This window comes from Trichoderma breve (genome assembly GCF_028502605.1).
Source record: "Trichoderma breve strain T069 chromosome 7 map unlocalized scaffold00007, whole genome shotgun sequence".
In the NCBI taxonomy this organism is placed as follows: domain Eukaryota; kingdom Fungi; phylum Ascomycota; class Sordariomycetes; order Hypocreales; family Hypocreaceae; genus Trichoderma; species Trichoderma breve.
Genome location: NW_026611593.1, coordinates 1,304,166 through 1,327,564, shown reverse-complemented (window position 1 = coordinate 1,327,564; position 23,399 = coordinate 1,304,166). Strand labels below are relative to the sequence as shown.

Genomic DNA, 23,399 nt, shown 5'->3' with positions numbered 1-23,399 from the left:
AGATAAACTCCTCTCGGCTGCCTTAATCCGAGCATTATCGTGGGATTGATCGCGCGTCACCGTTAACGGGCATCATAATCTTCCACGGCGCAAGCGCAGAAGCACAACCGTGATGCCGCTAGGGTCCGGTGTGATCAGTAGATCGACGTCGAATTTTCCTTCGTATTCCTTTCTCATAACAGTAAAATCACTGGGGTATAAATAGAGCACTCTCTCGTGCTCACGGGACAGCTCCCAACTCAATATCTGTGCCTCGTGCTGTAGTCCTTGGGGCTGACCACCAAACCTCTACCCTTCTTTGCTCCCCGGTATATCGTTTCAATAATGTCAATGAGCTCTTGCTTATCCTCCAGCACCCAGTTGAGCTTGTTGTTGTTACCCGTACCGAAATCGCACATCATGTGCTTGTTGCGGAAGAAGAACAGAATAGAGCAAGGATCGTACAACTCGTACATGGCGTTGAAATCAGGAACCTGTTTCTAGTTAAAAGCAGCACTCACTCATGGGCAAGATGAAACGTACCTCGTCAATGTCACATAAGTAAATGACGGCAAAGTTCTTGACGCGGTCGGCTATCTTGTAGAGCACTTCATCTTGCAGCATGCAGTCCTAATGACAGTCAGCTGCTTGCTCATGAGAGAAGAAAAGCGGGAGATGGATTCTCTTACCCGATCGTGATCACGTCCAAACCGGATGACGACGAGACGATCTTCTTCTATGGAACAGGTCAGCACTGAAATCACATGTGAAAATCATGATGAGCAACACTAAAGAGAATGACGAACCGGATAAGATGGCCTGGTCGACATGCCAGCCGGAGTTCAGATGCGGGAGAACGACGGATCCCATTTTGAAGATGAGATGATGCTTATTAGTTCTATGGTGGAGATGATTGTCTGCGGCGGTTGAGTCTTGAGCCTTGAATTGCTTTGTTGAGATTTTGGGCGCTGAGCGGCATCGGGTTTCAGGTATTGCCGTGCCGTGTGGCTTGTCTTTTGTGTGGCGCATTTACAGCAGACAGTGTAGCTGTGGAATATACATGTCCTGCTGCCTAACCTAGAGTCAAAAAGCTGTGTAAAGAAATAACAAAGAAACATCAACGATATATTAAGCCAGAATATCCAGGCTTGAATAAAATCTCTATAAATAAATAAATAATACAAAATTAATTACATTACACCACCTCCAGGTCAAGGCAACTCTACGCCGGAATCTGAGCAATACACTCGGGTGCCACACTGTTCAAAACAGCAAGCGGATTCAACAAGCTGAGAGGATTAACGAAAATATCGTTATCAGCTGCTTGCCAGAACAAATCAATCAAGCCATCCTTATTGAATCTCATAAACCGCATTCCTCTGGAACGATACTGAGCCCCATTAGGAGCAACCTCCGTTCCATTGACCATGGTGAAAGTGCCATTTCGCGTCCCCTGGAATATATATTCGGTGGCAACCCAGTTGCCTTGGCCAACGACAAACTCGTCGTGCTGCAGCAAATCCGGCACCGAAGTATTGTAGCGAGTAAACAAGTTCACCAGCGAGGCACGACCCGTTGAGTTTCGGCCATCGGAAACAACCGTGACGTTCTCTGTAGCAAGGAGCCCGTTGGCTGAAGCGTTCTTGTTGTTGAAATTGATGTTGAATTGCGCCGCCTTCTCCTTGATTTTGAATGTGAAGCCGGACGAGGTGTTGGCAATAGGGTTTCGTACAATCGGCTCGAGGGGCGGCGGTGCTATCTCGCCAGCAAATTGCGCTGCTTGAAGTCCACCTTCACTGATGCTGACGATGCGGCTGAGAAGTGCATCTTTGTCGAAAATCATAGTCTCTGCTAGTGTTGTCTCAAAGCGAGCATCTGTGCTGTTTGTAGTGATTCTGGTAGCACTAAGGGTTGCGGCGATGTTGCCTTCAACAATGATGAGTCTGTCAAGGAACTGAGCTCGGAGTCCTCCAGTAGGATCAAACGCCAATGCCTGCTCAAAAGCAGCTCTTCCAAGATTTGTAGATCCGCTGAAATAAAGGTCGACATCGGCTGTAGCCAGGCGGCCATTGGCTTGTACTCCCGCAACGGTGTTCTTGCTAAAGTTCGGATGGAATGAAGCGGAGTGGTTGGCAACCTTGTCGATGTATTCTTCTGTGAAGATGAGGCCTGGCACGCCGACTGGTTTCTCGAGGGTAGTGCCGGTGCCCAACATGGCCAGCACATAGGCAAGAACGGAACGCATTTTGATAATGATTCAGGATTCCTCTTGTGGTAAGAGAAATGTGTAATGCACAGTTGTATATTCACTGGTTCTATCAATCAGGTTGCTAGGAAGAGGAAAAACAAAAGCAATAAGTACACGCAAGCCTTGAATAAACACAACCAACTTGGCATTAATGGTTTCAAGCAAAATAGCCCTATTCGTTTGAAAGGAGGCGATCCGACGGAGTATTCCAACGCGATCGTCACTTTTTATAATTTGATGTGGAATCATCGCTACCAAAAATAATCACTAAGACCACCTGGCGTGCCAAGCCTCTCCTGGTATGGAGTTTCGTGAGGCCGTGCATCTGGAAACAAAGTCTGGAGAAACTATTTCCGACGAAAATCCCCAGCGATTGGCTGCTATAGGTTGGAATTGTTTGATGTGGGCGGTTGATGTGGTGATCAAGGTGTAAGCTTCAGCCCGCTGCAGCTAGGATTGGGGCGCGCTAATACAGCTGATACAGGAGATTGCAGACAATAAGGCTGAACAGCCGATGCTAATACATTGGTAATATCTTATTCATCGACTCTGGCCGTCTTAGTACCCGAATATTTCATAGATTACCGCTGCATCCCCCTGTTTCACTTGGCATCCAATAGGATAAACTCCTAGCTAGGGCAGCGGCATCTTCAAGGCTGTATGCATCACTGAGTTTATAGTCTTGCTATCTCGATGAATAGCTAATAAGCTTAATTACTCTAAATATTAAAAATTTTTCTATATTATTTCCCAGACGAGCCTTTGCTGGCTCCATGAAGGTTGATCATGTGTGAACTATGGCTGCACCAAGAATTCAACGTTCGTTTCGCCATATCATGGGCCAACCTCTAGCAGCATCTTGATAAAATTACAGGCAGATTGCTGCTATTATCAACTACCATCAAGAGAATAGCGTATATGTGGCAAGATCATTGGCGATTATTAACTCTCTTATTCTTTCAGAAAGATTCCCGCTACTCGGAAGCTGGATTCAGCTATACACAACCACGCCCAAATTGACTTCCGCTACATTTACTAAGCATGCCACGATGAATAATAGTAGACAGTCCTCAACTCGGTAGGTTTAGATACCCTTTCTGGGAAACGCTGGGCTGGATACGCCACAACCGGGCGTTCAACTTTTGCGACTATGCCGAATATGCGGGTGTTGCTTTGAATGTATGCGAACCTGGCGCCGCATCGCCCAATGCTTTGGATATCGTTGACTATTATAAATCTGATGATTGGATATTTTTGAAGGCATGGCCCCCGCTAGGTCGGACGAAATAAACTTACTTTAACATTTCTTAGGTCGTTACGCATGTTAAACTTCTATGGCAACGCTCATGTCGCCAATGACGCGGTGCCCCATTGGAGATGCCGAATAGCTCCGTTGTGACAGCTTCATTGCTCTCGAACTGTTCACGTAGAGTTACAATGCCACAGCTATATAAGATGGCATTCCACCGACGTTCAATTCAGAAAAATCATCATCAGAATCTCATCAACATCATCATCATACAACGCAATCACCGAAACAACACAATCAACCAACACCTCATCAATTGATACTCTTCATTTCCCAAAAATCAACTCCACACTACACTACAAAATGGGTGCTCTCGAGGAACGCAACAAGGCTATCGTTAACAAGTATTTCGAGGAATACTGGGTCAAGGGCAATGTGAACGTGGTCGACGAGGTCTGCTCCGACGACTTTCTCCAGAGCTACCCTAACCATGGACCTCGTCACGGCAAGGAGGGAGCAAAGACAATGCTGAGGGAGTTTATGGAGGTAATTAATAATCACCTTCAACAAGCGATGAATGAGAAGATACTAACAGTTATAACAAGGCTTTTCCCGACCTGACCTTTCGAGCTTACCAGACCCCATTGATTGCGGAGGGCGACTACGTAGCAGCCCAATGGGTTGGCGGCGGTACTCACACCGGCCGTGCCTTTGATGACTTTACCGTGGGCGAGCTCAAGACGCCCAACACTGGCAAGAAGATTCACTTCTCTGGCATGACCATCTTCACTCTCAAGAATGGAAAGATTGTTAAGGAGATTGCTGAGGAGGGCGGAATCACTGTTTTGCAGCAGCTCGGAATCGTGACCCCGCCTAAGCCTGGCAAGGAGATTGTTTATGACAAGGATGGCAACCAGGTTTACTAATGGATTGATGCAATCCTTGCTATGGAAGGGTTATACTATATAGACAGGTTCATTCGTTAATTTAAAATGATGTATCTACAAGCACTTCCGTCCACAGATACTCCCGGATATGTGAATCCCTTCTAAGAGAAAACGCCCAGAGCTTGCACCAAAGCTGAGTATAGAGTGAGCATCTGTTTTAACCTATATTCTATGTTGTGCTGCTCAGAGAGGTTCAAATTTCGTGGACTGAAAGGCCCTGGAGACTTATTCTTGTAGCTCTGCACAATTAAGAAGACGCTATTGTGGTCAACTGGAAAATACAGCCATCTTTTACTCTCACGGTTTTATTGAACGATATAACGTATTTATTACACACATGGAGACGCTATACTAAGTAGTGGATCGCGGATCGTTCCGTTTCCTTCTCGATGTTTACCATTATCATTTCTTACATGTAGCTTTTCTTCCTGCCGCTACGGACCCCTGAAACGGTCTAGCCGCCGACCCCGTATAATAGCATGACTTCTGCGACGATTTCTAAAAGTTGAAGATAGGGCTGTTGGTGTAGTTGATCAATAGCCAACGAGCTTGCGAATTGACAAAAGTAGAGCGAGCTAGCAAAATCCTCCCGCTTTCAAGTGCGTTCAGCCAGGCAGGGGTCCCCAGCTGAAAAGAGCTGGACACTGGAGGATATACAGCTGTGGAGAAGTGAATTTGAGGCTATTGGCAGTCTATTGCAGTGCTGCATATTCTCAGCTATTGGAAAGCGTTCTAGGCCACGCGGAGGCCGCTCATGTTATACTTTAGCGGAGAGAATTCTCCTTCAGAAGATCCGGAATGCCGTTCTATTATAAAAACATTAGATACTGCCTTGTTCACAGATCTTCCAATGTTATAATCTCCGAAATCATACATCAGATTACTGATAACTCGTTTGCGCTTAATACTATCGCATACATTACCCGTAACATCTTGCTCAGAGTTGCCCATAATGTCTGAGACAGTCTCCATCGAAGACCTGGAGGTTCGCAGATTCGTGAGAGAGTTGCAGAAAAAGGATTCACCTCTTCGCATTGACTGCACGAAGGCCATGATGTCCTTTCACGATGAACAGAGAGACGCCGAGTTCAAACGGGTCCTCAAGAAGCACAACTATGAGCTTCTTTCGATAGAGAAGTTGGTGGAACTTTTAATGAATCCTCCACAGGATCTAATCGCCCCCGTCGATAAGACTATTGAAAGCAAACCCATGATCGATTTGGGTTTCTTTGCAGGTGTCTATTTTATCACCTCTCCACCCTGGCCTTCAATCAGAGAGATTACGCAGCTTGTCGTGGAGGACTACTGTATCTCTTGGATGGAGAACAGTTCAAAAAAAGCATTCAAGCCTACGGTAACGGTGCACGAGAAGGTCGCTTTCGATGGGAGGAAAAATTCGGAGTATCAGGTAGAGTGGGGTGACAAGGAAACGGAATGGTTTTCAGCACGATTTTCGACGCAATTTGACGACTCGACGAAGAAGTTTAAGCAAATGTTCTTAGGATTTCGGAATATTCAGGGTGGGATGCAATGGCCGTTCGGCGGTATTCGGTCAGACAAGGCCATTTAAGACGATGCAGACTCTTAGTTGGCAATCACAGCGGGAGTCCAACCGGAATCATCTCCTTCGGCGCATTTCATCCATGGACAGCGGCAAGCTTTAAAAAAAAAAAAAAAAAAACCTGGAAGACGCACTCAAAGAAGACGGAGTCTGGAGGATTGCATAACAGAAGGGAGTTTCTGGGGGACATTGAGCGTCATAAGGCTCATGCCCTCACGCCTCACGAAGTCTGAATTGACACACCTCTTCGGCAAGCATGTGGAATCCATAATTGGCAAAATTTGAAAATCTATCAACTGTAAATTAGACATCAACCTCATCAAAGGTGTTTGTAGCAAACCCCAATTACATGACATGGTCAGTGTCATGGGAAACTCGTCTGCTGAGTTGCTGGCTGTCTCAACGGACCTGGCAGCTTCTAAACTCTTGCTCGGTATAAATCCCCATCACTACAAGCTGGGCGACAGACCGAATGACAAGTACATATAGTTTTATCGAGTCGGAGCTAGGGTTCATTTGTGCTTGAATAGAGTCGCGATGTACATATCTGGGGTACTTGGAACAGGCCAAACAATGGGTCCATTGATGTGCTAATTCTCAGCCGGAGAAAGTAAATAAATGTATTGAAAACATAGTCGAATTGATTGACTTACCAATCTTGCTCAACACCTAGGTCAATTCAGTTCAATTTCCCAACTTGGCCAAGCTGGACCCTGAACGTGATGACATCGTCCGCTGATGGGTCTCACTAATGCACCTTGACCGCGTTAGCAGGGGGGTTGAAGCGACTTTAATATTTTCCTGTCGCGTTCTCGAATTAATTCCTGTAGACTTCATATCCGTAAAATGCTTTAATTCCACAATAACATAGGTCTAATACTTCCTCCATTCAGCTGTCGTCAATCATGTCGGAAACACCTACACTACAAGAACCTCTACAAGAACCTCTACCGCCAATTCTCGAGCGTAATGGTTTCCAGTTGCGCAACAGAGTGTTCAGTGTTGACGGCGTCGAGCGTTATGATGGCCCGCGTTTACAGAAGCTATTCAATCCCTCGACTCTCAGTCAACCGCAGGATCAAAGATATACGGAAACAGACACCCTGAAGCTGTTCAAAAAGCGATTTTTCGCTGCTCAGTTGCAATTCTATGAAATCCCTTTCAAGAAGTCATCCAGCAAGCCGCAACTGCACCTTCTGCTTCAAGATGCAGTTCGTCAGGGCAAAGTAACATCCTCCAATTCTATACACACCACACAATTTGACCACTAGACATCTCATTTCTCATAATGTCACCATTCCTAATTCGCGGATAAATATAGTGTAACCGTCTTCCCCTATCGATACTGGAACTGGAGACTATAATGCGAGCAGATCATGAGCCTCTGCAGGAGGAGTGGGAGGCCAATTACATAGCATGGCGTAAAGAGAAGAGGCGAAGGAACGAAGAGGCCTTTAGGCTTGCTAGGCGAAGGGAAGATGAGGCCTTTAAGCTTGCCAGGTCAGCCAGTGAAAGGGTGGCCCTGGATCCCGAACGATTCATTGCCACATACTTCTTGACGAATGGAAAGCAGGATATGGCCAAAGTTAGAAAACCACTGGTTCTGCGCAAGGTGCAGAACGCACGGAAATTTGAGGATATGGTAAAGAAAAGAGCCCCCAGCCTGTTCATCTGGCACAGTCGGTCAGATCGCAATGTCTATATCGGATGGGATAGGGACAAGGTTCTAGATTTGGCATACAGAACAACAAAAGATGATGAAAAGGCAAACAAAGCCCGGCTAAGGGCATTGTGGGAACAGCAGCTGGAAAGACACCGGGAATATATCGCTCAAGCACAGCTCGGAGAGCCGAGCAGAGGGCCAAACAAACAACCCGAAGGGTTCAGTCTTGATCGATGCAAGGGTTCTTACGTTGTCCGCTGCGCGGAGATTGCAGACGAATGGTTGAGTTTTCTAAAGGGACGAACTTTCACCATGGATATATGGAGCCGAGATGAAAATATTCTGGTCGCGGCCTTTGACTTTGGCTTAATAGAGGGAACTATGATCCTCGGCATGACTGAGGACCTGCTCAAAGACGATCCCTACGAATCCGACCAAGACCTCGAAGCCCGTTTCAGTGACGAAGAAGAGGAAGAAATTAGTTTGGAAGAGGAAATGCGTCGTTTTCAAGAATGGGTCAGCGGAAGAAAGCGCAAGCGGAGGGATGAAGCTGAACTGGAGGCCAAACGGCAGGCCAAGGCAATGAGACGCGCCGCGGAGCCCGTCCCTGAATTCTTACAACACCGTGTATACCTTCGAGCTCATGGCCACAGAACTGACAAGGGCCAAGTCACTTATGAGCCTGACGCTGGCCACCTGGATTTCCGGACCGATGACTGTGTGGAATTCGCTGGCCGAGTCTATCTAATGACGTGGGTTGGTAAAAACGTCTGGTTCTACGGCTACAAGGTTTCAGACACGCCGCGTGTGGAGCCGGAAGACTATGATACACTTTTTAAGAGATCTGGGCTCAAGCATATAAAATCGGATGTAAAGAACTTGTAGATAGGAATGATACCCCGGAGTATGTGCCGTTGCTTTTCTTCCCCTGTCATTTCATGCGCATAGTACAGTATAGACCATAGCTAAAGGTCGGCTGCGAGTAAGCCGGCATTTTTTTGATTGAGTTTCTCTCTGCAAAGTCAATGGTTTGACAGGAGGTGTTTGTTCCCCTTGTAGCAGGTGCTAAAGACTGTATCACCGAATCACCGAATCGCCGTTAGTATTCTTCCATAGCATTCATGAAGTATTCGTGACTGTCCCCTTCTTTCCATACAATAATTTCTTTCACAAAATACAACTTTCATCTCCTGTGAATCGACAGTTTGGGATTCAAAATTGGTGCTAAACACTATCCTCTCCATGGTACGGCAAAGTAGGTTAGTTCATATTAGGCCATGGATCACAGCTCCAACTCATCCCCCATTCGCTTATCTGACGAATTGGCTAGAATCGGATGCTAAAATGGTTTATACCCGTAAATTATATGCAGTCTAGTCATTGGATGACAGGCTAAACAACGATCGGATGAATGCCGACCTCGTCGGACATGTGTGCGGTCACCGCCCGCTCAACCCGCGGCAAGATTCCTCTTCTGCAGCTGGTTGTCTCGCCCAACCGTGAAAAGTGTCTCCTTTTTGGGTTCTATTTCATATTTGACGCCATAAGTTCTCAATTATTCTAATTAAGCGGCAAAATGAAAACTCCGAAAACGATTAACCGCGTCCATTCTCCTCTCACCAGTGATCATGCTGTGTGTATGGCTAAGCAAATTTCTTCAACTATTGATGATATTACTTCTTCAAATAATCGGTAAAAGAAAAATAGGCATACGATCACATGTCACTCGAAATCATGTGGTCAAGAAGCTGAACAAGTGCCGCGTCAAGCTTTGTTTTGAGCTTAAACATGATTCTTGGTTCAAGCATTTCTACACCGTAGAGCCCTACACATTCATCTGCACCTCCAATTTTAGCATTAACAAGTGCTTGATTAATATGAAAACAAACCTCTAGCCGAGTAGCTCTTGTAAATGCCGACTAGGCACGGCATTCATCATTCAACCTCCTCTACGCCGCCTGTTCGGCGATCTGTCATGCTTGCCAAGCTCTGGTGTTTCAAAGATCTTGCACTAGTATAGTATATATTTGCGAGAACTTGCAGAACCCACCAAGCCATGCCTAGTAGCTTGTTATGCCGATGCCAACGGGCCATTGTCAGTGCGACCCTATTACCATTCGATTCTTACATCTCGCAAACGGAATAGGCAACCGCTGGCTTTACACGGATTGTCGTCGGCAGTATTCCGCATATGCGGCCTGTTGCAACGTTACACATCATAAGTTTAATAAAGAAGGATAATATGAAAATGGCAATTGTTTGGTCGGATCTCGCGCCCCCCGACGAGCCCGACGGGCCAGCATGACAGTTGGACATGATTTCTCTAAATATGAATGGCCCAACCCCCCGATTTTAGCATATTATAAGAGCTTTCAAGTAACTTACAAGAAACATTATCATTGAAACTAACGATTTGTTTAACTTATTCCAATCCTTTCGTAGTTACCGACAATGCGTTTCGTCGTGGTTCTCGCAACGATGGTCGGGCTGGCCGTTGCCGTGCCCAAGTCGCCTCTTTACAAGAGACAGTGCCCGTCCCAACCCCAAGGCTGCTGTCTGAAAACCACAAATTGCCAGACTTGTTATGAGCAAACTGTGCCTTTTCCATGCAACTGTGAATGCTTGGAAGTTGGAGGTTGCCCCTGCACTGGGATTAACTATGATCTGGACCCCCCGCAGTGTGTCCTCTGGAGCGCTGGGCCTGACGGACATGTGAGTTGAAGATATTTTATACGCTCTATTGTCGAGTTTTTATGGCCATGGCTAACTGTTGATGTAGTGTTAAATTCATCACCAATTCATGTAGCAGCAAAGTGTTGGGGGGGGGGGGGGGGGTGGGCTCATTTCGGCGGAATAAACTGCTTGTCACTTCAATGGGTTCGAATCTGTGCCAACGCACTCGACTACAACACGGTAGCACTTTCAGACTTCAAAGAGAATTTATGTTACAAACAAAGATACGCAGAGAAACTCAATGTTGTTGGTCCATGCAATGTTGACAAGACCTTGTTCCTTGGCATAAACCGTGCACGTGATGTAGGCAGCTTCCCGTCCTTAAATTCACCTCTTCATTCTCTTCGCGATCAACTTCTTCTCCATCCACTCTTCCGATCCTCAAGGTGAGCAACATGTCGACACCACTCAACTTCCACTGGCTTCGTAACCACTTTGATACAGAAGATGAGGCGCTGCATGCATGCATCCGTGACGGCAATCTTCAACGACTTCAGCAGCTACTGGGTGCTTCGCCCGCTCCGGACATCCAATATGATTCTTATGGATTCGGTCCGCCAGTTCATTTTGCTTCATGGTGTGGCAATTTGGAGGCCGTCGAAATGCTTCTAGCGGCTGGCGCAGATCCTCTACTTGTGAGCGAAGGCCAGGATAGGCTCAGAGCCATCGCATACGCTGCTGCACGGGGTCACCGAGACATCGTCAAGCGCCTCTGGGGGTTTTGCCCACCGGAAGTTCATGTGCGTAGAGGCAGACAGTATACGTCGTGCTTCATTATGGCGGCAAATCAGGGACATGCTGCTATTGTGGAAGATTTGCTAGACTGGTGGGATGGTTGGCCACACGAGTTGAAGTATCATGCACTTGTTGGCGCTGCAGTGCGATGGCGCCTTGCGGTAGCTACTTTGCTCTTACGCAGAACATCATTTGAGCAGTCCACTCTCCAAGAAGCACTGCGGCTGGCTACATATCGCAGAGCCTTGGTGACTGACGATGACAAAGGACATCGCGAGGCCATTGACTACTTGAACCAGCAACTCATGGTTGAGTTGCTGATTGATGCCGGGGCAGATCCGAATGAGTGTCCAAACAACACACCGCCGCTTATATACGATGTCGCTTCTGACGCAAACCTCACCGGTGTGCTCAAGTCTCTTCTTGAGAAAGGCGCAGACCCCAACAAAACCGACGGGTCTGGTAAGTCTGCTCTGCATGTTCTTGCTGAGCCGGTTGCATTAGCCGGTCCGATCGGTATATTTGGCCGACCGATGCCTGTAACGATGAATGAGACTGCGATTCGCCTCGTGTTGCAACACAAAGGTTCCGTATCTCAGCCAGACAATGCAGGTGAGTGTCCCTTGCACCGGGCTGCTTATGGACTAGACTTGCGTCTCTTCCGCCTATACCTGGCATCCTGTCCAGAGCAAAGCCGAGAGTCTCTGCTTCAGTTAACAAATCATCACGGGGAGACGATGCTGCATTACGCTGCTGCCGGATGTCATATTGAGGTGATGGAGGTTCTGATTGCTCAAGGTTTGGATGTAAACGCAATCAATTCCAACGGCTGGACACCCTTGATGTGCGCCCTAATTCCCATCGACCGTCGATATTATCGGTACAAGTCACCTATCGAAGCAATAAAAGCGGCTCAGTTTCTACTCTCTCACGACGCCGATACTGGTACCGTGACAGAAGAGGGCCTGACCCCGCTACACGTCCTCTCCCTGCATCGCGATAAAGACGTCAACGGTAAGATGGCAGATTTAACTAGGAAGTTGATATCCCGCGGTGTCAACCCGGAAGCTCGCGCTCGTCTGTTGATCCCAGACAGCAAGACTATCGCGCCCTGTCTTGGCCTCCCCTGGGGCCACCGTATAAGGGGCGTCATGACAGATCCGTCAACTCACAACATGGTCATACAGCCCGCGCTGGCACCGTTGTACTGGGCAGCCCAGCGTGGCGCTGTCGGTGTCATCAAAGTACTATTGGCTCATGGCGTTGATGTTTCATCAATGGACGACCAAGGTATCTCTGCCACCAGAATGGCAGCCAACTCAAAGTTTTTGGAACGGCAGCCCGAGCTTGTTGAAACCATTATTGGACTATTGCTGGCTGCTGGCGCTGGATTCTAAGGTATTTGTGTAAGGTTTCTATCTGTATGATATCCTGCCTGGCTGTGGGACAGGAGAAGGTAAAGTACATGTTAGGTAAGTTAGACAAGCAAACAAGGTAAGATGAATGCGTGGGCATTGAATCATCCCGGGCCATGTGAACGTAGTGTAGCTCCATTTCAATTAACTGAAATAGTGTTTCTTTCTGTAAACGATGCTTTAGAGAAGGTAATATATAGTAGGGTCACAGGTATGTATTGCGATGATAAGTCACTGGTTGCTCGCTTTGTGGGACAGTTGTCGATATCCGCTGGCATACGGATATAAGTAATGAGCTTCAAGTTGGCTCGATAAGCAAAATAAAAAGGACAAAAGCACGCAATGACAGAGCTTGACTAATGCATTTCAGAGCGTAAACTTGATCCAAACCTATGCAAAGACCTTGCTGGTATGTAAGAGCCTGCGTTACGGTAAGCCATGTGGTGAGCTGAGATGTCGCTGTTTTAGGCATGTAAATGGACTGAGCCAAGCAGAATCATATCACTCAATGCCGTTTGTAAAAGCCAGCTGGACTATCGATGGTAGGCTTGTAATTATAGCCGAGCCTTTCTCGAACTGATCTAATCGTCGTGTTATGACATAACGGAATTGCCGAGATACAGTGTAAGTGTCATAGACCGCCCAAAACACATCGCGGCTGGTAAGGCCTTCATACAACATGGCTTGAACTCCAATGGCCAAAAAAATAAAATAAAAGTAGTGATAAATTAACCGTTATTTTATCGCCATCTTTTTTCTCTTTTGTTCCTTTCCCCCTATCATGCCATTATGAGGGCGAAGGGAAGACATGTCCATGGACGAAGGGATCGCCGTCTAGATGTGGGGATCGCCCATCTGCCGGTCACGTTTCACGTCATGTGACTTCTGCAATCCGCTCTCCGGAGTCCCAACTAGTGAATCGCCGCCGCACTTTGAACAACCGGGCATATCCTCCAAACACAACTCCCAGCCATTGCGGACTCAAACCACATCACAGCAACCCGCAAAACACACAAAGGGGCGCCTCTCCCTCTCCAGATTTCACCCCAAATGGCCCTCCTCCGACACACCGTGCGCGCGGTGCGATGCGCCCGCAAGCCGCTCGTTCCCACCACGCGAAGCCTCTCCATGACGTCCCGACGACAAGGCGGCCACGGCAACGAGTCACAGTTCGAGCCCCCCTCGGGATGGCTCTGGGGCATCAAGCCCGGCGAGAAGCCTGAGCCCGAGGGCTGGGAGTGGCCCATGTACCTGTTTGGCGCCAGCCTGTTGGTTGCGGGTGTTGCTCTGGCTTTCAAGCCCGATACTTCGTGAGTTTGCAGCCGTTGTTTTCGCTGCGTTCAGGGACGAGTCGACGATATCTTTGCTTCCATTGGACTTGTTTTGTCTTTCTTTCCGTGGGGGTCCTCTAGGATGGGAAATTGGGAACGTGGAAGTGGAAGATATTGTTGGCTTCGTTGCTGCGCTATTTTGATTGTGGAACATGCACTGACTTTACGATTCATAGCGTCTCTACCTGGGCTCTTGAGGAGGCACGAAGGAGATTAGAAGCCGAGGGTGTTCTGCCAGACCCCTCAAATTCGGAGAAGAAGAACTAAGGAGTGTGGCTGGTTTGACGACGTGGGGGGGTTGACGAGTCGGGTTCATGTTCACATAGAGGAGAGGAGGGGGGAAATGGTATATCAGACTCGGGAAAGGGAGTGGGGTGGGAGCATCGTTGGAAGTTGCCAACATGTACATGTTTACGGCATTTTATTTTCCTGGTTTTCTATCGTTACAAAGACATGGTCCCTCAAACGGCACGAATATTAGACTGGGTTGTTGGACAAAATGATTCATGATTGCACTGCCAATGCTCAATATGTGACGGCAAACTTATAATACGCTAACCAAATGGTTTCCCGGTGTCTATTCTCTTTTTTTCTTTCTTCTTCTACCCCTTACACCTTGACGCTCCACTCGTGCTCAATGTCGCCGTATTGGATGGCCTCCATCCACTCCTTGATCTTGAGCGCAATCTCACCAGATTCTTCAGTCTCTTTCAGGCCACAGTCGACGAGCTCGCCCTTCCATGAGATCTTCCTGATAGGGCTGACAATGGCGGCAGTTCCGGCACCAAAGGCCTCCAGCAAACGGCCCTCCTTGGAAGCCTCGGCCAACTCTGCCATGGTGTACTTGCGCTCGCTAATCTTCCAGCCCTCGGGAGCAAGGCGCTCACGAGCCAGCGCAAGAACAGAGTCTCGAGTAACACCCTCCAGAATGGTGCCGTCAAGAGGAGCAGTGACGAGCTCCTTCTGGCCGGTAACCTTGTCCTTGATGGCAGCGAACATGTTCATGGTGCCGACCTCAGTGACGTACTCCTCCTCGCCGAAGAGCCACAGATTCTGCTGGAAGCCACGGCTGGCAGCCTCCTGCTGGGGGACAATGCAAGGAGCATAGTTGGCACCCAGCTTCTTGTCACCAACACCACCGGGCCAAGCGCGGACGGCGTAGTTGGTGGCCTCGAGAGAGACGGCCTTGAAGCCGGTGGGGTAGTAAGGGCCAACAGGAGAGGCAATCACGTAGAGCAAGGCAGAGCCGGGGGCGCCAACGCCGAGAGTGCTCTGGGTACCAATCAAGGTAGGTCGCAGGTAGAGGGAGTAGCCTCGCTGGGCAGGGATGAAGCGAGAGTCGAGCTTGGCGAGCTTGGAGATGAGCTCAACGAGGGCGGTGGGCTCAAAGGTGGGCAGCGCAATTCGAGCCGCCGATTTGTTAAGACGAGCCATGTTCTTGTCAGGGCGGAAGAGCCGAATGTCGCCATTCTTGTCCTTGTAAGCCTTCATGCCCTCGAAGCACTCAAAGGCATAGTGGAAAACACAGGTGGCCGGATCCAGAGACAGGTTCTGGTAGGGAGTGATGCGAGGCTCAAGCCACCCATCGTCCTTTGTCCATTCAATGGCAAGCATGTGGTCTGCAATGAGTTGTCAACCACGCTATACTTTCCCATACACATACAACACAGAAAACTCACCAGTAAACTCCTTGCCAAAGACGAGGTCCTCGGGCTTGAGCAACTCCTTGGGCGTCTTGGTCTCCTCCACGGCAAGTCTTGAAGCATCCAGAGGGCGCTGTTTTGAGTGAGAAGCGGCCTCAGCCTTGATGCTGTAGAAACGGGCGGCAGGGCGATACGCAGGAAGGAATCGCGAAGCCCGCGTTGCGCTCAAGAGCGCCGTTCTGGGGAAGGCTGAACGCATTGTGAGTAAGGCTGTTGTGGTTTTTCTTTTTGAAGCCCAGCGGGGTTCCGGTTATATACAGCGTCAGATATTGAAAAAGTAGAAGACTGCCAGTTCCTCGCTCGAACAAACACGGCTGAACTCTTTTTTACCCAGGCAGCCTCGCCAATTGGGTTTCTGAACAAATATATATATGAAATTGTCAGAAGGAAGAGCAAGATCGCGAAGACGGAGAGGGTGGATAAGGATAAGGCGAAGAGTAAACTAACAGCCCGGAGCGGTACCGGACTTCGGGCTTAGTCGTGCCTGACGGAGTACATCGTGGGTACCAGCATCATACGCACTTATACGCCCTCGCTTGCGGTACCTCTAAGTTAGCGCCGGGCATGCTGCTGAACACCGAGTTCTTGGTGCTTCTAGTACATGAATTACTGCAATTAGAAATTGCCCGTAGATGGTTCAACAGCCCGAGGGTACCCGCGCAAGCCGTAGCAGGCCGCTGATGTTAGTGTACTCGGTGCATTGTCACTTGCTGGTCTGGTCAGGGCGGACAATGACAATGTCGAGGAGTCACCGATATAGGAGAAGTGTGGACTGTAATGGTTTGATTGCACTCATATGTGTTGTTGGTGATGTATGAGTTTGGCTAATTGGATTTGGGTGAATCATATTTCACAGATGCCAACTCCCTCTTTCTGGGTAAAGTACCCTAAAACTATGTACTTCAGGGACTGAGTTAGCACCTCAGTTCAGTTACTTGGCAGGTTTGTCTCGCTGTATGCACGAGTTACTAACATCAATCTTCTTAGTCAGACGCCTACTAAGAGCATCTGTGGCGTAAAGTCGTGGCGCAGTGCCGCCAAGCTGCTTGATAGCATCATGTTATCAGTGGCGTGGCCAATAGCAGACAGCTTCGAATAGCATCAAACCTGGCTCCATGCAATTCGGACAATCTCCAAAACGCGTGTCATCGCTCAGCCTCGCCCTCTGATTTGGCCAAGCGGCAGTACATACGCAAACCCTCCCGCTGCAAGAGCCCTCAGCCTCGGAATCCTGCTGTACCACTCCAAGTGCGCTGGCGCATTTAATCCGTGCCATCAGGCCGTTTTGGCGCATTCAAGATCGTGTCTCTTTATTCTGTTTGTTTGCTCGCAATGAAATGATCTCTTAATTTACTAAGATTCTCTTCCACGCGACCCATCATGTTCTCCTCTGCGCTCAAGTCCTTTGGCAGCACCAACATCTCCTCCAACTATACGATATCTCCGAATCCCACATCAACGGCCGGGCCATGGAAGATTTACGATGCGAAGAAGAAGTCTACTGGCAAGACGTACAGCGCCTTCGTCTTTGACAAAAAGGCCCTAGACGCACACGGCAGTTCTGTGGGCAAGGGCAATGCCGCATCCTATAAACGAAGCGTCGAAGAGGTGGTTGAGCGCTTGAAAAAGGAAGCGTCCAGTTTGGCCAAGCTGCGGCACCCGAGCGTCCTCGAACTTGTCGAGCCAGTGGAGGAAACAAGAGGCGGTGGTTTACAATTCGTCACAGAAGCCGTCACTGCGTCGCTGTCAGGCTTACTACAAGAAAAAGACGATCAAGAACGCTCTGGTCCCGGAGGACGGTCCAGCCGATACGTTACAGAGGATGCCGACGGCGTACGCAGAAGGAGGGAGATTGAAATTGACGAACTGGAAATCCAAAAGGGCTTATTACAAATCAGCAAAGCATTGGAGTTTCTACATGACAATGCAGGACTTGTTCACGGCAACCTGACTCCCGATGCAGTCCTCATCAATGCCAAGGCATGTCCAACTCTTCTATATGAGCGTTATCGTGCACAGGCTTCGACAACTAACCATGTAATAGTCTGACTGGAAGATTAGTGGTCTGTCTTTTTGTAGTCCCGCGGACAACTCGACCAAGCCTACCTCGATCCATGGCATTAGTCTGCATGAAGTCCTCAACTTGGATCCCAGATTACCCAAGTTTGTCCAGCTAAACCTGGACTACACTTCTCCAGATTTCGTCATGGATAACAACCTGACCCCTTCTGCCGACATGTTCTCACTCGGTCTGTTGTGTGTGGCTCTGTATAATTCACCTCACCAGTCGCCGATAGAGTGCCATGGAAGTCTTTCTTCATATAAACGGACGTTTTCTTCGCCTTCCACCGTCCCCACGACGACCAACAACTATCTCTCGTCCAGACCACTGCCTAGGGACTTGTCAAATCATGTGCTCCCAAAGCTCATCACAAGGAGACCTGCACAGAGAATGACAGCCAGAGAATTTCAGCAGAGCGAGTATTTTGACAACGTCCTTGTCTCTACAATCCGGTTTCTCGACACGTTCCCTGCTAAAACTCCTAATGAAAAGTCTCAATTCTTGCGAGGCCTCAACAAAGTCTTGCCCTCTTTCCCCAAGTCGGTTCTAGAAAAGAAGCTTTTGCCGGCGCTGTTAGATGAGATGAAGGATAAGGATCTTCTTTCTCCGATCCTCCAGAACGTCTTCAAGATACTCACCCTGCTGCCGGCAGCGCGGAGAGCATTCAGTGAGAGGGTTCGGCCCGCTTTGAAGGCCGTCTTTGTGGAAAACGCAAAACAGAGCCAAGAGAAGGATCCTGCCCGGGACGCTGGCCTGATGGTCTTCTTAGAGAACATATCAGTAATAGCAGACAACAGCAACGGCGGGGAGTTTAAAGATGGTAAGCGTTCTCATTTACCCCAAATTTGATTCGATCCTACCTATGACTGACACGAATACCCTAGATGTACTGCCCGTTATTATAGCAGCCATCGAGTGTCCCACTCCTGCAATTGTTGATGTAGCTCTGAGAAGCTTTGCCGTTGTGCTACCCGTCCTAGACTTTAGCACAATCAAGAACGAGCTGTTCCCCGTTGTTGCCGCGGTATTTAGTCGAACAAACAGTCTGGCCATCAAAGTCCGCGGTCTTCAGGCTTTCGTCGTCCTCTGCGGCGGCTCCAACGATTCCAGTGCAGACGATGCAGGCCTCAGTGGCTTGGAGGGAACTAAGAAAACGTCATCGTCCAGCGCTCTGGATAAATACACCATGCAAGAAAAGATTGTACCTTTAGTCAAAGGTATCAAGACAAAGGAGCCCGCCGTCATGATGGCCGCGCGGGACCTGATGTATGTGGTCGGGCAGACAGCCGACGCCGATTTCGTGGCCATGGATATCCTACCAATCCTATGGAGCATGAGTTTAGGGCCGCTTCTCAACCTCAAGCAATTCAAGTCTTTCATGGACCTCATCAAGACATTGTCACGTAAAGTCGAGGACGAACAGACGAGGAAGTTGCAGGAGCTCTCCGGCTCCATCAACGGATCTACAGCCATCAACGAAGACTTTATGGCGTTTGGCGGAGTGACTGGAACCGCGTTCGATGCTACCAACGGCAACGAGGACGACTTTGAAGCGCTGGTTAAGGGAAGAACAGGAGGCAGCTCCAGTGCCGCAAGGACGCCAAGCTGGGAAGACTCACCGCATGTGGCCGCCGCCAGCGTCAGTCGATCGTCAACGGCAACTCCCCAGACTCCGTCCTTTTCCTGGTCAACTCAGCCCCCCATGAGCCCTCCAGTGAAGCAGCCAAGCACGCTCCAAAGCCAGCAGCCTTCTTTCCGCACCGTCACGCCTGATCTCAACCGCTTCGAAGTCATGACGCCCAGCTCGACACAATTCAGCCAGCCCTTGCAGCCGACGCAATCTGGCTTCCAGCAAACGCCGGCGCAGCAGTCTGCACCAAGTTTCGGTTGGTCATCCACTGCTTCAACCACGACCAAGAGCTTCACACCGCCGCCCTTGGCATCAAACTATTCTTCTACAATGTCAAACTCCAGCTCCAGTTCCGCGTTCGGCCAAGGCATGACCAGTTCCATGTCCAACATGTCTCTCAACTCGCTCAACGCCCAAAGGCCCGCGCTAAGCGACTCCCGCGGCTCATCGTTTTCCCTCGCACCACCGCCAGCTGGTAATTCGATGACAACTCCCTCTTCTTCAGGACTATCAGGGTTCAGTCTTGCGCCACCGCCAACAGGATCGCAAAATGTATGGGCTTCGAGCAGTCCGTCTCAACAGCAGAAACCAATGGGCTTTGGTGGAATGAACAACAGCTCAATGGGAGCCATGGGAAGCGGAAATTCGTTTTCAAGTAGCGTACCTCAACAACCTCAGCAGCAGCAGCAGCAGCAGCAGCAAAAGTCCGGTCTAGACAAGTATGAAAGTCTGATTTAGCGTGTGCTCATATGTTTCTTCTTACTACCTAATAATTCGCAATTGGGAATCCGTGCTTGGAACGAAGAGAAGGGGTGTAATTTGTACAAAAAGGATGAGAGGGCCATGAAGTCGCCTTATTCGTCAGGTAATTAACCATCTGCACGGACAAGGTCGAAAGTGTCGCAAAAAGGGGGTTAAACAAGGCCGTGCAGCATTCTGCTGCGATCTACAGAGACGTTGATATCTACCTATTATGTATGAAAACCGGGGAAGTTGCAAAATAAATAGTTGCAAAACAAATAGATACCACCGAATAATGAAAATTTGCTCTAGAAAATGCTCTCAAGAAGTAAAGACCTGTGATTTACATATGAATCAGCGAGTGATTAGTATTTGCAGATCGACACACTGAACTTGTCAGGCTACATAGAGTTTCCAGACAAGGTTTCCCTATCTCGCTCTCAATACGAAAATAAGGTAAAAGGAAGAAACAATTCAGAATGAAATTACTCATCGCTCCGAATCAAAAGACTAATCATCAAACGCCAAGTCAATTCCTTTCACCTCCGGCTTACGCCCCCTCCAGCAGCGCACCATCTTATTCCAGTAAGGCTGCTAACAACAAAGTTCGCCAGAGCCCACTAGCATACCTCAACAAAAAAGGCAAAAAATTGACACGGGAGGGGAAAGATAAAGGATTCGATTAGAACCAGTCACATCATTGTATTCTCATCATAGTCTCAAAATCTCTATGTGGGAAGTACATGACAACTCTAGAGAGGTCTTTTCTCGTCATGCCCTCCCGTATTAGCGTGGCCACCCATCTAAGCCCCCACTCCCATTCTTGTGTATATGCATCCCTAGTGAAAACGACAGAATATTCTTTTGGGCAGAAAAATTGATGCCAAAGCTCGCTTGACATGCTCACGAATTAAACAATTGTAGGCTCAAGGGGGTAGAAGAGAAGTTGATAGAAAACAAACGCAGACACAGAAACAAGAACAAGAGCTCAACGTATTGCAGAAACGCAAACGGAATAACATAAGAGATCCGGAACGCCAAATGTCTTTTAAGCGGACAAGGCTGGAAATGTATCGGGTGGAAAAGAAACCGGCTGGGAGGGGGGCGAAAAGAAAGAGAGAAAGAAAGAAATAGGACAAGAAGACCACCGTCTTGGTCACTGAAGCATCCACCGATTCCATAGCTGAATCCGTTTAGGCGGTCTTGGTTCCCTTGGCTTGCTTGCCCTCTTTGCCATTTTGAACAGGCTTAGCATTCTTAACATCGCCATTGGGAGAGGCCTTGCGACTCTTGACATTGCCGTTTGGAGAAGCCTTGCCATGAACATCTTTGGCGTCCTTGCCGTTCTCCATCTCCTTGGCAACTTCGACGCCAGGCTGGTTCGTTGTAAAGACATGGCGGCTTGCATATCCTTCCTCTGTGCGCACATCAATTTTCTGATCGACCGGCACCATCTCGTGAACCAATGGCCAGTTGAGCCGCTTGCACAGCTCAGCAACCACGACATCGCAATCGCCCAGCAAGTCAATATCAAAGTTGATGTGGGAAACGGCCTGGCGCGAAACGTAGATTTGCGGGATATGCGGCGGGAGAAAGCTGACAATCTCGGACACGGGCGTGACCTTGAGCGACGTGCCAATGACAATCACCAGGTCGACCTTGTCACGGTCGTTTTCCGTCAGGCGCCGTGAGAACTCATCGGGAAGAGCTTCGCCAAAGAAGGTAATGTCGGGCTTCATAACACCAGCACTAGGGATGTCGTACTCGGAATTGTCCTCGGAGCTATCATTGTCAGCCCATCGCCGCCTCTTCTTCTCTGCACCTGCAGATCGCTTTCGCTTCGGAGCACCAGAGGCCTTGAGTGACGAGAGGCATCGGGTGCACTTGGGGATCTTGCCGGCCCGAATGTCTGGGAAGATCTTTTCGCCCTGGATCTGGTAGTGGCACTGGACGCAGCTTGCCGTGCCAAACGAGCCGTGACACTGAATGAGCTTCTCCTTGGGCAAACCCGCCTTGACCTCGAGATTATCAATGTTTTGCGAATAGTTGGTGAGCAGCTTGCCGCGCTCATGGAGCATGGCCAGGAACTTGTGGGTGGGCGTGTAGCGCTCAGTGGCCGGAATGATGTCCTTGGCGACAGAGTAGAAGATGGTCGGGTCTTGCTTGAACACCTCAATGTCAAATACCTCTTGTGGGTCGTTGAGGCCTAAATGCTCCAGCTTGGAATACAGACCAGTGCCCTGGGATCGGAAGTCCGGGATGCCCAGCGAGGTGGAGATGCCGGCGCCCGTGATGACAATGATGTTTTGGCACTTTTCGATGAGCTGCACAGCATCGTCGAGCGTGTTGTAGCGATGCAACTTGGCCCGCTTGGACAACTCTCGCGTGATGGCCAGCGACAAAAGGCTGAAATAGGCCTCATCCGGCTCGCCCTCGAGAAAGCCAGGCGGCCGGATGCCAAAGGCGCTGAGGAGCTTCTTTGCGCTGTATCGACCAGCATCAACAGTGCGCTGACAAAAGACAGCAGGCCCCTGTTCACGCAGTTCGCGACGCAATCTACATGCCTCTTCTGGAGTGCAAGTGTCTGGTCCTGCGAGTTGGAAAGTCAGCACTGGGGATTCCATCACGACAGATCAGGTCATGTGTAGTTTCGAATCAGTGGCAGCAACCAAAGGAGGCAATTTCCGGCTATCCCCCAAACTAGTCGCGCCCATTATTGGCTTCGGGTATTGCGTAGTGTAGAGATTGAAGCCACCACAATAACAAAAAAATTAAAAAATAGAATAGAATGAAAAGGGCACACTGAGTCTCCCCAACACCCCAAAGCCGAAATGAGGCATTATGAGTCAAATCATGACCGTCATTTCCGATGAGAACAACAACAAACAACGCAGAATACGGTAACAGGTGCAGAACATGATGCTGAGTAAAATAAAGGTATGGGGTGGCAACTTACTACCAGAGAACACTCCACTCTCATCCGTCAGATCCTCGAGCGCATCTTCAAACAGCGAATCCGTCTCCCACGAGTCGCGCACGTCTGCAACTCTCTCCTCGAGTTCGGCCAGCGAGACGTGGACTGTGGCCTCCTTGATCTCCTCGAGCGTTGGGTTCTCGGGAAGCCGATCAAGGGCATTCAACTGCGCCTGAGTTCGCTTCGGAAGGGTCACGCCCTTTTTGCCTGCAGGCGCTCGTTTCATTTGGAAGACGAGAAGTTGATCCTGTTTTGGCTGGTATCTTGCGCGTGCGTGGTGGTGTGATTGCCTGTCGAATCTCTTGAGATTCGGTCCACAAGACGGCACACGTAGAAGTAAACGTAAAAAAAGGAAACAAACAAAGGAATCAGATGAGCTCCAGTTGGGTCAAAGAGAAATAAAGTAAAGAAGAAACGATTATGTAAAA

General features: G+C 48.9%; 10 protein-coding genes across 10 annotated transcripts; 6 read left to right on the top strand and 4 right to left on the bottom strand.

The window, feature by feature from the left end:
* Nucleotides 1–239: 239 nt before the first annotated feature.
* T069G_10614 (mitosis protein DIM1 domain-containing protein) lies at nucleotides 240–849 on the bottom strand (the record flags this gene model as incomplete). The annotated part of the gene is made up of 4 exons (XM_056177824.1): nucleotides 240–479; nucleotides 523–609; nucleotides 669–715; nucleotides 786–849. 4 exons carry the CDS (start codon nucleotides 847–849, stop codon nucleotides 240–242), a joined length of 438 nt encoding a protein of 145 aa, XP_056024114.1.
* Nucleotides 850–1,201: 352 nt separating this feature from the next.
* Nucleotides 1,202–2,224, bottom strand: T069G_10613 (snoaL-like domain-containing protein; the record flags this gene model as incomplete). The annotated part of the gene is made up of 1 exon (XM_056177823.1): nucleotides 1,202–2,224. One exon carries the CDS (start codon nucleotides 2,222–2,224, stop codon nucleotides 1,202–1,204), a length of 1,023 nt encoding a protein of 340 aa, XP_056024113.1.
* Nucleotides 2,225–3,839: 1,615 nt separating this feature from the next.
* T069G_10612 (snoaL-like polyketide cyclase domain-containing protein) lies at nucleotides 3,840–4,402 on the top strand (the record flags this gene model as incomplete). Its single annotated transcript, XM_056177822.1, has 2 exons — nucleotides 3,840–4,022; nucleotides 4,082–4,402. 2 exons carry the CDS (start codon nucleotides 3,840–3,842, stop codon nucleotides 4,400–4,402), a joined length of 504 nt encoding a protein of 167 aa, XP_056024112.1.
* A 973-nt stretch (nucleotides 4,403–5,375) lies between these two features.
* T069G_10611 (uncharacterized protein) lies at nucleotides 5,376–5,993 on the top strand (the record flags this gene model as incomplete). Its single annotated transcript, XM_056177821.1, has 1 exon — nucleotides 5,376–5,993. The coding sequence occupies one exon, from the start codon at nucleotides 5,376–5,378 to the stop codon at nucleotides 5,991–5,993; it is 618 nt and encodes a 205-aa protein (XP_056024111.1).
* Nucleotides 5,994–6,889: 896 nt separating this feature from the next.
* On the top strand, nucleotides 6,890–8,532 carry T069G_10610 (uncharacterized protein; the record flags this gene model as incomplete). The annotated part of the gene is made up of 3 exons (XM_056177820.1): nucleotides 6,890–7,210; nucleotides 7,306–7,667; nucleotides 7,728–8,532. The coding sequence occupies 3 exons, from the start codon at nucleotides 6,890–6,892 to the stop codon at nucleotides 8,530–8,532; spliced, it is 1,488 nt and encodes a 495-aa protein (XP_056024110.1).
* A 2,243-nt stretch (nucleotides 8,533–10,775) lies between these two features.
* On the top strand, nucleotides 10,776–12,512 carry T069G_10609 (ankyrin repeats (many copies) domain-containing protein; the record flags this gene model as incomplete). Its single annotated transcript, XM_056177819.1, has 1 exon — nucleotides 10,776–12,512. One exon carries the CDS (start codon nucleotides 10,776–10,778, stop codon nucleotides 12,510–12,512), a length of 1,737 nt encoding a protein of 578 aa, XP_056024109.1.
* Nucleotides 12,513–13,580: 1,068 nt separating this feature from the next.
* Nucleotides 13,581–14,128, top strand: T069G_10608 (ESSS subunit of NADH:ubiquinone oxidoreductase (complex i) domain-containing protein; the record flags this gene model as incomplete). The annotated part of the gene is made up of 2 exons (XM_056177818.1): nucleotides 13,581–13,840; nucleotides 14,038–14,128. The coding sequence occupies 2 exons, from the start codon at nucleotides 13,581–13,583 to the stop codon at nucleotides 14,126–14,128; spliced, it is 351 nt and encodes a 116-aa protein (XP_056024108.1).
* A 342-nt stretch (nucleotides 14,129–14,470) lies between these two features.
* On the bottom strand, nucleotides 14,471–15,763 carry T069G_10607 (amino-transferase class IV domain-containing protein; the record flags this gene model as incomplete). Its single annotated transcript, XM_056177817.1, has 2 exons — nucleotides 14,471–15,480; nucleotides 15,541–15,763. The coding sequence occupies 2 exons, from the start codon at nucleotides 15,761–15,763 to the stop codon at nucleotides 14,471–14,473; spliced, it is 1,233 nt and encodes a 410-aa protein (XP_056024107.1).
* A 1,181-nt stretch (nucleotides 15,764–16,944) lies between these two features.
* On the top strand, nucleotides 16,945–19,994 carry T069G_10606 (protein kinase domain-containing protein; the record flags this gene model as incomplete). Its single annotated transcript, XM_056177816.1, has 6 exons — nucleotides 16,945–17,544; nucleotides 17,609–18,446; nucleotides 18,511–18,759; nucleotides 18,820–19,612; nucleotides 19,676–19,731; nucleotides 19,798–19,994. 6 exons carry the CDS (start codon nucleotides 16,945–16,947, stop codon nucleotides 19,992–19,994), a joined length of 2,733 nt encoding a protein of 910 aa, XP_056024106.1.
* A 1,196-nt stretch (nucleotides 19,995–21,190) lies between these two features.
* On the bottom strand, nucleotides 21,191–23,197 carry T069G_10605 (sir2 family domain-containing protein; the record flags this gene model as incomplete). Its single annotated transcript, XM_056177815.1, has 3 exons — nucleotides 21,191–21,373; nucleotides 21,461–22,587; nucleotides 22,954–23,197. The coding sequence occupies 3 exons, from the start codon at nucleotides 23,195–23,197 to the stop codon at nucleotides 21,191–21,193; spliced, it is 1,554 nt and encodes a 517-aa protein (XP_056024105.1).
* Between the last annotated feature and the right edge of the window lie 202 nt (nucleotides 23,198–23,399).